A 14,847-nucleotide genomic window follows, 5' to 3' on the forward strand; every position below is an offset into this window, starting at 1 on the left:
TTTCATTACCAGTTCAACTGCTTGGCTTATCAAGGAATACTGTGAGTGTATACGTAATTTTTTTGGTTAAAAATCACATAAACATTATTATAAAATTCAACTCCATGAAGAAATGTGTTCACAATCACAAACTATTTTCATTTGTCCATGTTCTCACAAAATTGTTAATAAATGAAGACCTTGCTTAGTTTCTCTCTTGCCCCAGGCTTGGTAGGTATGTTTTGTTAATTTGAGAACCACGGTTTAGGACTATGTATTTTTAAGTAAGCTCTAGGCCCAACGTGGGGCTTGAACTCATGACCCCGATATCAAGAGTTGCATGCTCCACCAACTGAGCCAACCAGGCACCCCAGGAATATATTTTTAAAAACCCATCTCACTTTCTTTGTAGGCTGTATCCTCTCTGAACCTGCCTCCACCTTTTTCTTTTTTAAAAATACACTTAACGTCCCTGTTGGATGCCTGTATCTATATGTCCAACCCTCCCCGCCCCCTAACGCCTTACCATTCTTCAGTCCCTGAACCTGGTAGCCTGATAAATGAACGTATGTCCGGGCATGCTTTGATACCAAAGCATTAGCTAACTTTTTGAATTTTACATTTTTTTAGAGAGATGGAGCTGTATTAGGTACAATGGGAATACTTACCAGAAAGGTTAAGAGTCTTATATGCCCTGAAGCTAGCAGTGAATAGGAGAAAGATGGCTTATGAAGCAAGAGGCCTCCATTCACAAAGCCAAGGGGATATCTGGGGGGTTATTTACACAACTTAGGTAAAATTAGGTGTTCGCCCAAATTTAAACCTAACTGCTGCTGATGTGTTGTCACAGTTGAGGGAGACCAATAAAAACTTTCTGATGTTTGCAGAATTTTAAAGTAGTTATAGATGATACCGCAGGCAACATACAAAGATTAGGGCCCCCTCCTTGCATGTGCTTTGTCTCCAAAGGTGAACATTTATTCAGTGCTGTGACAGTACTGAATAAAAAGAAATAGGTCCTACCTTTAGGTGCTGGCAACTGGGTTAGAGTTCTGCCTTTCCTTTCACAGGGCTTCTCTGGATGGGCTCCAAAGCTAGATCCCACTGATCAAAGAGGGATCACACTTCTGGCCCAAACTAAAGGCTCTCCCTCTGCTAGTTCAAGGCAGATATGAAGAATGCCATTGCTTCTTACAAGCATTCATTATTCTAGAAAAAGCCTGAAATTATCAAGATAATACAAGAGTAATAGCTCAAAGTACTCCAGTCCCAGCTATTTGAATTAGTTCTGTACTTCCTAGATTTTGTCTCTCTTCCCTTTCCTACCCTTCCCAAGAGTCCCCCTGCTAACCTAAAGAGTAAGATTCTGACTCCCTCAGAGAAGGAATCAGGGTACAAGCGAGATCTGGAGATTAAACCCTCCCCACTCTAAACCCACCTATCTCTCCCCAAAGGGAGGTAAACTTACTAAATGCACAGGCCTGAAAATCAGTAACAACTGGCATTTTAAACTTGTAGGTTCTCTGAATTCCTATAGATAGGCTGCTAGAACAGGGAGGGAGTAGTTCTCCAGAAAAACAAATGTATTTCTGAAGCTAATCTGGGTTTACGTTCATCTAAAGGGCACCTTCTGAGTCAGTCTGTGGTTTCCAGGCCAGAAAAGTGCCTAAAAGGCAGGCCTAGGACAACTACTCAGGACGGCATGACCCTGGACACATTCGGGGCTGAGATGGAGACAATGATCCTCATTTTAAAGAGGGAAAAAAAATCCCTGTGGCACAGTGAGGTGAAGTAACTTGTCCAAAATCACAGCAAGGCGAATGGCTGAAGACCACGCACGGACTGAACTCTCCCAGATGTGTGCTCTTTCCACGACATGATAAACAACAGAGGCCACGACATCTTCTAAATAGACATTAGTCAAGGCTCTAGAAAAACTAAATAGCCTCCCCAAAGTCAAGATAGGATTCTGCAGCTCTGCACACAAGTTAGCAGAGAAAAAGGAATTTTTAGGGAAAAAGATCAACTTTGCATTATTTTTGAGTGGGTAGAAGACAAGACTGAAGCCTCTGTTGAGCCAGGTTATAAATTTCTGAAAACAAGGATGTCAAAAGGAAACTGGGACAGAGATTAGGAAACCTGAGGACTAAGCTCTCTTGATCCCTAAGAACGCCCTCAGCAAGAACATGAATGTTCTTGGGGGAGTTCAGCTTCCAGAGTAGCATAGGGAGAGCCAACATAAGGGCATATGAAAAGCTTCACAATAGGAAGATGCCAAAATCAGACCACTGTCGCCTACTCACTACCCATCCAGGCAGCACTGGGGCAGAGATTACATAACTTCACAATCTGACATGAAGGACTTGAAGTAGCCCAACAAGTGGGGAAAAAGCAATTGGGAGGGAGGAGATAGACAATAGGACAGCAGGAGTTCATTTTTCTAGTTTTCCTGTGGAGTTCAAATGTGTGTGGTTTCAAAACAAAAATCCAGAAAGAAACATGAAGTTAATGCATTTATTCCAAGTAATTAACACGTTAAAAATAAAATTAAACTTGTCCAAGCCAACTCATAAATTCTTTAATCTTTTGAACAAAATGTACAACCCAAAACATCACACTACGGTGGAAATAACTTGGGAAAGGGAGAGGTAGAGGAAGGAATACATATGGATTGTGGAACAGAGAAGGAGTCCAATCCCAAAACAAGTTTCAGCTCTTCTACCTCTTCAGAACAGAAATGGCTGCTAAACAATTTAACACAAAGTGTTACTGGATCACAATACAATGAACAAAAGGCTGTTTCAAAAATAAAAGTGACCCAAAAAGCATTATCTGCACCCGGCATTCAGCCACGAATCAGCCTTACCGATTTGTCGTCTTCCCAAAGTGAACCTGCTAGATTTTCTTCCACGTTTATTGAGGCCATTTCCAAACAGGTTTGTGGGTTAGCAGGACCATCTCAAGCAAAGGCAACAGAATAAAGGAAGTATGGGGTTGACATGGCACAAGGAAGTAAACAGTAAACAAAAGGGCTACTCACGCTGCGTTTCAAACAATGTTAAGGCAGGCCCATCCAAATGGAAGCCTAAGAGATGAACAATCCTTCCTTCATTAGTTTTCCATTTCAGCAGGCTTACTGGTGTTTCTCCCAGAGATCCATCAGCTGCCCAGGAAATTGGGTAGGAATACAACATAGCAACTGGAGAAGTCAACTCTGTTTCCCTCCTCCCCCATATTCCAGAAATGGCAGAGTCAAAGCCAAAATACAATCAAAGCACACTATGTGGTGAGCCAGACAGACATCTGATTTTAATGACAAAGTAGGAGAAAGTAAATTGGCAAAAAATAATAATAATAACAGAAAATGCTTTTTTACAGATATGTATAGAAGTTATGATTGATTTATCTGGTATCTTAAGGAAAAAAAAAACAGAAAAGAGGTAAATTTTTTGGCTTCCATGAACATTTACTATAAGATGCTGACTGCATCTCTTGGTGGAGGTTCCAGATGAGATAGCCAACTAGTCCTGTATCATCTGGGCACCTGATTCTAGAAGCCAATTTGATTCATCCACAAGTAGCTCCAGATGGGTTTTCTTAGTCATGAACACCGGATGCTGTGTGGTCCTGGGTGGCAGCAACTGGAGCTTCTTGTGCAGGTATTTCCTGAGGGACCATATTGCCTCCAACTACTTGCTCCCTTGTAGGGGATCCTGAAGCCACAGATTTTACCAAATTCAACGGGTGGTCACTGTCCTCATCTACTTGAGGAATTGCTAGCTGCGTAATGGATACTTTCGGTATTTCTAGCTGTAGTGGACCCATCTCCAGGGAACTACACTCAGGAGGGTCACCTGGCTCAGACAGAGGAGAACATAACTTCTCTTTTTGAACTCCAGGTGTCCGTGTAACAAATTCAACGAGGTCTGGAAGGCAAGGGGACGGCCCGAGGCCTGCAGGGTTAATTGTTTCCGATTCCAATCTGAGTGAATCTTGTTTCTCTAATTGAGAAGGTTCTTCTACTTCCTCAGGCATCATTCCTCCTGCTAATAGGTCAAGTGCTTGGTGTGTTCCCTCTAGGCTCCCCAAGCCAAAGTCAACATTTTCTACAGGAAGTCCAGTTTTCAAAATATTAGGAGTGATCCTTCCACTTCTGGGATTAGAGGAGTTTTGTTCACCCTCTGCTCCAAAGTTAAGCACCAGGGTTTTGGGAGAATCTAATGGAAACTCAGAAAAGGATGGGATTGGTTCCAAGTCAGTGAGAGTAGAGGGATTACACCCTATAGGTGACATAGAATTTTCTTCACATACTTTCCGAGACAGGGCAGTTGGGGATCTATGTGCTTGGTCTACCCGAGTACTGCAGAAATCAACACCCATATCCCCCAGGTTTCCCAGGGCAGCAAGCTCTTCTACTTTTAAGTCTGTAACTTCAAAGTCTTCTAAGGCCTTGCTTTCTATTGTCACGGTTAATTCTGGATGGACATCTCGTAGCTCCAGGGCTTCTGTTTCTGGTTTCTCTGGGCTCTCCCAAGCCTCTGACTTCTTATTCTTATCCCAAACAGCCAGTTCATAAATCCTTTTACCTTGAATGTCTTTTGATCTTTCTCTCTTGAGTTTGAGGCTTCTGTAACTAGCCCCGGAAGCTGATTCTGGAGCTGAATTTTCTAGCCATTCTTCACTACCAGTTGAAACTCCCTGCTCCCATGCACTATCTGTTAAACACATATCTGATCTGGCTGGGGATTGGAGAAGCAATTCTGGGGCAGAAATTTTCACAGGTATATCTTGTGGGTTCTGGAGTAAAGACCTGGCTTCTGATGGAAATGAGTCTATTTTTGCCTTTGTGGAAGAAAGAACCTGTGCACTCAAGTCAGTCACTACTTTACTTTGAGTTTCACTTCCTTTCATCAACTTCTTGAACTGTTCAGCCTTTTTGTCAGTCATTTGTAACTTGGGCTGTTCTGTTTCTCCCTCCCATGCACATCTGTTCCCATGGTTCAAATTAGAATCCTCTATGCTATTGGGCCCAATAGCTGTTCCCTCTCCTACCATCCGCTCAGAAAGCTTTGGTCTCTTTTCTTTTAGTTCAATGTTTGCCTCTACTTCACTTTCCCCACAATGCTTAGATCTGTGGAGCTCCTGGCTTTCCTCATCTTGGTTACCAGATTCCGTAAGGTGGGTTTCTACCAACTTCTGAGATTCCACAGTATGACAGTGTATATCTGACAGCTGAGGGCCTGGCTCTACACCTGGTGGCCCTGGCTCTCCCAGGTCAAGTTCGACTTTTCTGCCTGGAGATATATCCCTATTAGCATCACTCTGGAGGGAGGTACAAGTCCACATAGCCAAAGTGTCTGTCTTTGGGGTAACAGTTTCATAAGGCCTGTTTTGGCACAACCTTGTCAGAGGCTGTAGGAAGCCATAGTTACTGCCTCTGCTCTTTGAGTCTGTGCGTTCTACAACTGACCATTTCCCTAGAGACACCAGAGTTTTTGTAATGGGCTTTTCAGGGTTGCTGACTAAAGGAGCAGAGATCAAACTTCTATCTGGAGGCAACTCCTCTTGGGATGCACTGTTGTTCAAAGTAGAAGTGGAAGAGGTATCCGAACTTTCAACTCTAGAGAGATTGCTGTTTTCCCCATTGGCCAGCAGACCACCACTCAGCTTAGTCTCAGGGGCCCCCTTTCCACCACTACTGTAGAATATATCATACAGGTCCTTAGCATTCGCTGTGGCTAAGCATGAATTTCGCTTTTCCAATTTTTTGGCTTGTTCACTGAACACACTTGAGAGGGGAGGTGGAGGACGCACTAACACAGAGAAAAGGGTCTGGTCCCTGTCACTCTCACTCACCCCAGGAGCCGTCTCATCGGAAGGAATGGCAGCTGGCTGTGCTGAGGCCATGATGGCTACTGGCAACACAGGATTCAAAATGTTAGGACCCAGGAAGCCAGGGCTGAGAGTGTGAGATACAGTTGGGTTTGATTTGACCGGCGCCAAGACAGCATTTGCTTGTGCAGGAGATGGGGAAGCTAGGTGAGGTATAACTGGAGGTGGTGGAGGTGGTGGCGGAGGGGGTGGTGGAGGAGGTGGTAGCATTTGTTCAGGTATATGGGATGGCTCATTCTTTTCAGCCAGTATGATTTTTTCCTCCGGAGACCCTTTTAGAATCACCTCTTCCCCTCCAAATGCTTTGGAGATGATGTCAGGAGGCAAGAGGAGATCAGCTGAAGACTCTTTAACCACTGGCAGGGGCTTAGCAGTAGTTCCAGAAGACTTGATGGATAGAAAGGTGTTAAGAGGAGCTGGCTTGCTCACTGTGGCTGAACCTGACTTGCGGAGTACTGTGGATGGGATCGGCAGGTTGGGTCGGATCTTAGTCTGGGTTGAAGTTGTCACAACAGGCATCCACGGGCTAGTATGTGCAACAACCGTTTTCCCAGAGAGTTTGATTTTGATGGGCTTTGCCTTCCCAGACTCAGCTTTGCCATCCTCTTTGTCCTTACTGTTTTCCACAACCTCTTCCTTGGGAATACTTGTGGCCATTGAACTTTTTTCCTCCTCTTTCTCTGGCTTCTTCCAGCTGAATTTCCCAAAAGAGGAAGATGTTAGCGATTCTTTCTTTACCTCTTCCTTTAATTGGAGTTTGATGCTAGCCTTCCTTTTATTTTCAGCCTTTTCAGGGGAGTTCCCACCCTCAGAGAGTTGGTCCTCTAGTTCCTCAGAAACTCTGTCATCCTCTTTTACTTCCTTCATGACCTTTGCCTTTTTTTCTTTCTTCTCTTCCTTTGGTTTCTCACTAAGTTTACGCTTTAGCTCACTCTGTCGTCGCCGTTCTGTCTCTAGGACCACAGCCAAGCCAGCCTGGCGGTCCAGATTCCGCCGCTCCTCATACAATGGGTTTTCAACCACATATTTCTGGGAAGAGAAAAGATAAAGGCTCAACAACTGGTCACAATACAGTAAGAAGAAAATCTTGGCCCTGTTAGTGCTGGAATTCAATTGGCAGAAACCCCTGAAGTAGAGTCATCTTCAAGGATACGGATGGTTCTACCAGGTCAGCACCTCTTAATAGGACTGAAGAGACCTTCCTAGTAATTACATGGAATTTAAAGTATTAATGACTTTTTCTGACTCTGAAGTTGTTTGACAAAGTCAAAAGGATTACTGTAGAAAGTGGGAAACTCCATAACTACTACAAAGACCAACCTTGTATTTCTCATTGTGCTGGTGACCCTTCACATGTTGCTCTCCAGAAATTGGATCCCCCAAAAATTCCTCACAGAGCTGGCAGTAATATCCAGTGATGGGAATCAGAAACTCAGAACCTGGAAGAAGTAGAAATCAAGAAAATAAGCCATTTCCAGCCAGGATGTCAGTAAAGGAAATCCCACTTCCCCTTTGCAGTAAAAAAGTTAATGGTATACAGGACCTTACCCACTTTCAAGGCAGAAGTAGCATTTAGATGAATCCAAATGGCACAGTCTTTCCAATTTAAAGCTTGAACTCAGGGCCTCTAGCCCTTCTTCCTCTTGGGAACACTAACTAGTTAATTTAGGAGCTTCTGCTGTTGACGCTCTGCAAACTCCAACTACCACTAAGCACTGTAGGAAATTTAAAAACTGTACTTCCGAACAGCTAGCTCAGTTACCATTTGTATGAGATCTCTCATGCTGGTATTAATTACTTAGGAATCTACCTTCTATAGGTCAGCACTGACTACTTACAAAGGTAAGAAACTGAGAAGCTTAAAGACAAAGAAACTTTCTACTTCTCAACCTACCCCCAATAACAACTATTCAAAAACATTTTATAGTTCTCAGATGAAAAAGCAGTTAAATTACTATACCCTTTACTGTTTTTTTCACCTGGATCTCAAATAAATAAGATTTTGGTACACAAGCCAGTGACAAAAATGTTGTGTAAGTTGGCTCTATGCCCAATATGGGGCTTGAACTCATGACCCCAAGATCAAGAGTTGCATGCTCTGCCAGCTGGGCCAGCCAAGCACCCCTCAGTTATATTTTAAAGTGGGTATGTGTATGTTTAACATTTGTTAGAATTTTGGCCATATGTGTAGAGATCATTTTTGTCATACAGGTCTCTTCATTTCTTCAGGATCTAGTACACTATTTTGCACATAGAAGGCGTTCTTACACCTTTGTTACAAAATGGTTCTGTCTCACCCTATGCTGCTTCCTAGCATCTCAGTTCAGGGCCACCTCTTATTTGGCTAAATGTAAGGAAACCACAAAGGAGGCGGGGGGGGAACATACCTTTTGCAGGAACAGTTATCTTGTCAGTACGCTTTACAGCATCTTGCTTGGCCTCACTCTGGGTCTTTGAAGCCCAAGGTCTGTTGTAGGGATCCAGTGTCTATTTGCAAGAGGCAGAGGCGCTCACACAACAGCACTAAAATTCAATGACCCACTTTTCTCTTTTTTTCTCCCCCACACCAGGGGGACCAGAAGCCCCCAGCTCCCCACCCCCTCCCTCTCTGCCAACTGTTTAAACGGAAATCACCTGTGGAAAAGGTAAACACATGTTAGAGTAAGTACTAACAATGGATAAAATGAAACAAATAATCAGGTACTCAAGGAATCAAAAGAGGCAGAAGCCTCACTTACACTTGTCATGGTGTTTAGTTACAGGCAGGTCCCCTGGACTGAGCCCTGGGGATGGTGTCTCCTTTGTTGGTATCTCTTGGCTCTTCAGAGTGGGGCTCCTGCCCATATGAGAATGTTTCATTTTCCAGCTTTGTAATGCAGATGGGGATGTAGAAGTTTGAGGGGACGAGAATGGAAATAACAGCGGGCAAGATACCTACCTGAGTGTGCTTCTTATTGTGCATATGAGTGAAGAAGTCAAACATGGTTCCACAGATGGTGTTGCAGTCTTTGCACCAGTGATTGCCAGCATCGTAATACTCATAGGCAGCAAGAGGCTGATCAGACTGCTTAGCAGCTGGCTGGGGGCTCTCGGCAGGCTTGGGGCTCTTAGTATGGGAATTCTCACTGTTTATCTTTGATTCCTAGAGGGAAAACACCTGCACTCAGAAGGAATTCTAGATCTGTCTTCTCTTAGAAAAAGCAGGTAGCTTACCATAATAATCGATACAGGGCCACATGATCGTATTTCCAGTGCCTAAAGCTATATAAACTGGGGAAAACCTCATGAGAAATCTGTCTACAAGGCTCAAACAGAACTAGACTCCATAGCGTGACCTTATCACGGAGAATACATCATAATGGCAATATCTTTACTTATATATCCTAAAATATTTAGAAAAATACTCAAGATTATGGAAACACTGGCTGCCTCTGGGGAGGGGAAGTAGGGAACAAGGATGGACAGGAGTCTTTTTACTATACACCCTTTGACAGACGTTGAATGTGTTCCCTATGCAACTAAGTACATTAGTTAAATTTAAAAATCATAATGACAACTAAGAAAAGAAAAAACAACACGGAAGAGGTAACTGACAGGTTAAGCAAATGCAGAAAACACATAATAGTGAACCCACTTATCACAGACACATCCTGTTATGCACAACTGGAGAGCAGGGTTGGTGTTGTGCACAGATAAAGCACACAGTCATCTATGTGGGATGACTTAAAAGAATCTGGGTAAAATATTTCAAACTGCCTAAAATATCATCATTAGAATTTAACACCTCTGAGTTAACATGAATCCTCTTTTAAAACATCAACTCAAAAAAAAAAAAAAATCAACTCTTCAGATTAAGTTATCAACAATAAATACTTAATAGGAATTCACATGTCACCAAGCCGGGAACAAGGTACTTAGGAAGTGAGAATTTTGGTAATGTTGGATAGGGAGGCAGAAAACAAATAATTTAGAACAGAGGGAGGGTAAGTATGAATGAGGAGAAAAGCTCAGAGAACTGGGCACATGGGCTGGTGGGAAGAGGAAGACAGGCTGCAGGAAGGGAAATAATTAGAACTTCAAACATAATCTTTCCCTACTAGAGTCTTGTTCAAAAGTCACTAAAGAAATCATACTGAGCAGATAAGGGATGGGCATATGTACACACTGTAGGCAAGTATTAACTGGCACCATCTTTCTGCAACATAATCTAGGAATACATATTACACACCTCAAAATCCTTTATACCCTTTGACCTTGCAATTCCACTCCTTGACATTTATCTGAAGTAAATTATCATGTCAACCAGGAGGTGATTTGACTGGTTAAATAAATGCTGGTATTTGTGCAACAATAAAAAAAATAAGGTCATTAAAAGTGATATTTTAGAAATCTATTAACGTGGAAAGATGTTCATGATATACTGAAAAAAGCAAGTAACTAAATACATTTGAATAGTCAATAAAGATATGTAAATAGGCACGAATGTCAAATGTCACCTTATCTGAATAACTTTCTGTAACTACTCTATATCCCTTTCCTGTTTTCTTTTTTTAGGCACTTGTCATTACCCAACCTGTACTTGTTTATTTACTGTTTACCTTCTCCTATTTCACGAGAGTTAGAACCTTGTCTATATAGTTCCCTACTACACATCTAAAATAGTGCCTGTCACTTTCTTGGAGATCAATAAATATTTGTTTAATGAATTAATAAAGAGAAGATGAGTAGCTGGAATAATATACACCAAGATACTAATGATAGTTGTCTCTAGGTAGATGAATTGTGGAATTGTGTGTATGTGTGTTTATTTTTATGAAACGAATAGAAAGAGAAAGAAAACCTTAAACCAACTATGCATTGTAAAGAGAGGCAAAGAAAGAAATACCAACCAGGTAGGAAAGAGGTTGTAGACACAACATTCCTTACTACTGAAATGAATACTGAATTGTAACATATCTACGTTGGCCTCAGAGCACATAAAGCCTCATTCAAATCAAGGGGATTATGGGGCTGGTACACAAAAGTATAAGTCAACTATAAAGGGCCAGAACTTTCAAGCTCTTCTCCAATCAAAGGCCCTGAACTCAATGCCCTGGTATGAAAAGGGTACAGTCCTACCTGACTGAAAAAGAAAACTCTCCAAGGAAGAATGGAAAAGTTAGAGTTTGGTTGATAGAGAATACAGAATATCCTCTTCTCTAGTTCCCTAACATTAAGTGAGCATCTACTATGTAACAAAGAGGATGCCATTGGAAACACAAAGATAAATGAGTTCTACTTTTATTCTCAGGGAGTTCTTAGTGAAAGAGACAAGCAAGAGAACAGACGTGATCTTAATCAAGTTTTATTTTGTTAAGATTTTATTTATTTGGGGCGCCTGGGTGGCACAGCGGTTAAGCGTCTGCCTTCGGCTCAGGGCGTGATCCCGTCATTATGGGATCGAGCCCCACATCAGGCTCCTCCGCTATGAGCCTGCTTCTTCCTCTCCCACTCCCCCTGCTTGTGTTCCCTCTCTCGCTGGCTGTCTCTATCTCTGTTGAATAAATAAATAAAATCTTTAAAAAAAAAAAAGATTTTATTTATTTGACAGACAGCGAGAAAGAGAGCACAAGCAGGGGGAGCAGCAGAGGGAGAGGGAGAAGCAGACTCCCCGCTGAGCACGGAGCCTGATGTGAGGCTCCATCCCAGGACCCTGGGATCGTGACCTGCCTGAGCCGAAGGCAGAAGCTTAAATGACTGAGCCACCCAGGCCCCCCCTTAATCAAATTTTAAATAAGATAGAATGAGGGGCACCTGGGTGGCACAGCGGTTAAGCGTTTGCCTTCGGCTTAGGGCGTGATCCCGGTGTTCTGGGATCGAGCCCCACATCAGGCTCCTCTGCTATGAGCCTGCTTCTTCCTCTCCCACTCCCCCCGCTTGTGTTCCCTCTCTCGCTGGCTGTCTCTATCTCTGTCAAATAAATAAAATCTTAAAAAAAATAAATAAATAAGATAGAATGAAATAAATCTTTTAAAGAAACCATAATATATTACCGGAGGGCTGACTAAATTGGGGTAGAATTCAGGAATTTTTCATGGAGTTGGGTGGTATTCAAATTGGGCTTTAGGAGTGAGTAGGTTTGGAAGAAAGACAATGCTAGGTTAAGAGGATTATTAATGCAAGATTAGAGAGGCATAATAGCATATTGCACATCTGGAAAAGTGCAAGCATTCTGAGGTGGCAGGAGTGTAAAATATAGTGTAATATTTCTTAAGCACTACTCATTTACTATGTGTCAGGCACGGAGCTATGAATTGAGGACTATATTGGAGAATGAGACAGATATTTTCCTTAATCCCTTGAACCTTAAAATCCGATTGAGGAAACCCATGTAATTATATAATTACAACTCTCAGAAATGCTAAGAAGGTAAATGACACAGTATTATGAGAGTGTCTATCAGGCAAATATAACAGGCTGGGAAATCAAGGAAGAGAGCCAGGGTAATAATCTAAGCTACGCTCTGAAGAATGAATACGAGCTAGGAGATAAGACTGAGCTCTGCATGGTAACCAGAAGGAAGAGAAGATCCACAGACATTAGAGGGCATGATGTATTTGAGGAATGAAAAGGACAGTAGTCGGGACGCCTGGGTGGCTCAGTCGGTTGAGCATCTGCCTTCGGCTCAGGTCATGATCCCATCCCAGGGTCCTGGGATCAAGTCCCACTTCCCTGCCTCTCCCTTTGCCTGCTGCTCCCCCTGCTTGTGCTTGCACGTGCTCTGACAATAAAAACCTTAAAAAAAAAAAAAAAAAAAGACCAGTAATGAGGGGTGCCTGGCTGGCTCAGCTGGTAGAGCATGTGACTCTTGATCTCAGAGTTGTAAGTTAGAACCCTATGTTGGGTTAGAGATTACTTTAAAAAAAAAAAAAAAAAGGAACGAAGAAGAAAAGGCCAATAATGAAATTATAATGAGCAAGGGGGAAAAGAAGCAAGAAATGAGGCTGAAGAGGTAGGCAAGGAGGCATTGCAATCACTGGCTGTATGTGGAGAAAGGATTAAGAGTGTCATACAAGCAAGAATTGCAGGTGGCTTGAAGCTGGAGAGCAATTAAGATGGTGAGAAGGATGAAACCGAGATTTATGTGAGAGGGAGAACTGAAAGAGTCTGTCATGGATTCAGTACGGAGCAGTTAGGAAGAGGGAAGCACTAGGGAAGATTTTCAGGTTGTTGGCATGAAAATTGTTGGACAGTGGGGCCACTGAGATGGGTAACACTGAAAGCAGGAAAGAGGGAGGATGAGCACATGATTAGTTTCGGAGATGTTGATTTTATTTTGTCTTTTTAAAATATTTTATTTATTTATCTCACGGGAGGTAGAGAGAGAGAGCGTACACTCAAGCAGGGGAGCTGCAGAGGGAGAGGGAGAAGCAGGCTCCCTACTGAGCAGGGAGCCCAACATGGGGCTCAATCCCAGGACCCTGAGATCATAACCTGAGCCGAAGGCAGATGCTCAACCGACTGAGCCACCCAGACGCCTAGGATATGTGGATCTTAAAGTGTCTATGGAACAATGAAGTGGAAACACTGAGTAAAATTGTTGGGACACTCAAATTTGGACCTCACCAGACTCATTTGAGCCAGATTATAAAACCAGAAGTTGTCAGCATGGTATTTCAGCATAGATCTGGATGAAATGACCTAGGGAGAGAACAGAATTCTGGAGAACTGGGCTATGACTGAGTTCTGCAGAACTAAAATATTTAAAGATTAGGTATAAGACAACAGGCACCAAAGGAGACTAAGTAGCAGCAGCCAGCATACTAGGAGGAAAAGAAATGTGAGAGAAGGCAAGGGAAGAAAGCATTTTTAGGAGACAGTGGTTCCCTGTATCAAATACTGATTTGGGAACTGAAGTGTATTCACTGGGTATGCAGCATGGTGGTGCCCCTGTTGCTAACTGTGAACGCACAAAATTGTATACAGAAGTTACAAGATTAGAAATCCATGCTGGAGTGGCTTAAGGAGTAAAGGCTAGAACAAGAACATGGAAGGCCTTGAATGCTAAGGATTTGGGATTCTATTCTATGGGCAATAGGAGCTACTAAAATTCTGAAGTAGAGTCCCATGATCCTGTGCTTTACAAAAATAACTCTAAAATGAGTTAAGAACAGGTTGGAAAAGGAAACTAAGGAAATGCTTAGTTAGAAGACTTCCTTTAGGAGTCCATGGAAATAAAAGATATAATAGAAATGGAAAAGGTGAGTTGTTACCTTGCTGTTGGAAGAGGAGTTTGAGGATGATGACACTTTTTCTGGGCTCTTAGATTTTTCTGCTTTTCCAGGCTTCTCTGTATTCTCTTTACTGTCATTTGAAGACTTTTGGCATTTATCCAAAATGTTAATTCCCAAGATCTGAGCCACTTTGTCCAGTTCAGACTGCTTCTTTTCTGCCTCTTCTGCCTCTTGTCGAAGTTCTGCAATGTCCTTCATAATGTTATCCTGAAGCCGACTCACCTCCACCAGGAGCGGGTCTTTGTGGCCATCCTTCTCCCTTCGCTTCTTGCGTAGCATTTCCCCTGATTAGTCAAATGTCAAAAGAAAGAAACACAAAGACTGTAAGTTAAGACAAGTCATTTTTCTGTCGTAAGTAGTAATCTCCCAAGAGTTTATGGTGACAAAATCTTTTCCCTTAAAACATTCCTTCTTAAAAGCAAGAGAGACTCCTTCCACAAGGGCTAGTTTGGGTGAAGTTTCTTTTCTTTCTTTCTTTTTTTTATTTTATTTGAGAGAGTGAGCGCAAGCAGGGGGAGGGACAGAGGGAGAGGGAGAAGCAGACTCTCCACTGAGGAGGGAGCCTGACTTGGAGCTCCACCCCAGGACCCTAGGATCATGACCTGAGCCAAAGGCAGATGCTTAACCAACTGAGCCACGCAGGCACCGCTAGGTGAAGTTTCTATGGAGGTAAAGGATGAGTGATTACATTATCTCTAATGTA

At 42.6% G+C, this 14,847-nt stretch overlaps 1 protein-coding gene across 2 annotated transcripts in view; it reads right to left on the reverse strand.

The window, feature by feature from the left end:
- ZNF318 (zinc finger protein 318) overlaps positions 1 to 14,847 on the reverse strand; it is a 35,564-nt gene that overhangs the window by 4,547 nt on the left and 16,170 nt on the right. Inside the window, exons 6-10 of one of the 2 annotated variants that reach the window (XM_026507387.4) lie at positions 14,124 to 14,428; positions 8,810 to 9,013; positions 8,259 to 8,358; positions 7,192 to 7,310; positions 2,480 to 6,900 (exon numbers count right to left, since the gene is read on the reverse strand). In XM_026507387.4, the coding sequence (XP_026363172.2) occupies positions 3,577 to 6,900; positions 7,192 to 7,310; positions 8,259 to 8,358; positions 8,810 to 9,013; positions 14,124 to 14,428 (4,052 nt within the window). In that variant the 3' untranslated portion in view covers positions 2,480 to 3,576. Of the gene's footprint in view, positions 1 to 2,479; positions 6,901 to 7,191; positions 7,311 to 8,258; positions 8,359 to 8,809; positions 9,014 to 14,123; positions 14,429 to 14,847 lie in introns of those variants that run through there. The other variant, XM_057303933.1, reaches the window with a different exon arrangement.

Source organism: Ursus arctos, unplaced genomic scaffold, assembly GCF_023065955.2.
Source record: "Ursus arctos isolate Adak ecotype North America unplaced genomic scaffold, UrsArc2.0 scaffold_29, whole genome shotgun sequence".
NCBI classification, from domain to species: Eukaryota; Metazoa; Chordata; class Mammalia; order Carnivora; family Ursidae; genus Ursus; species Ursus arctos.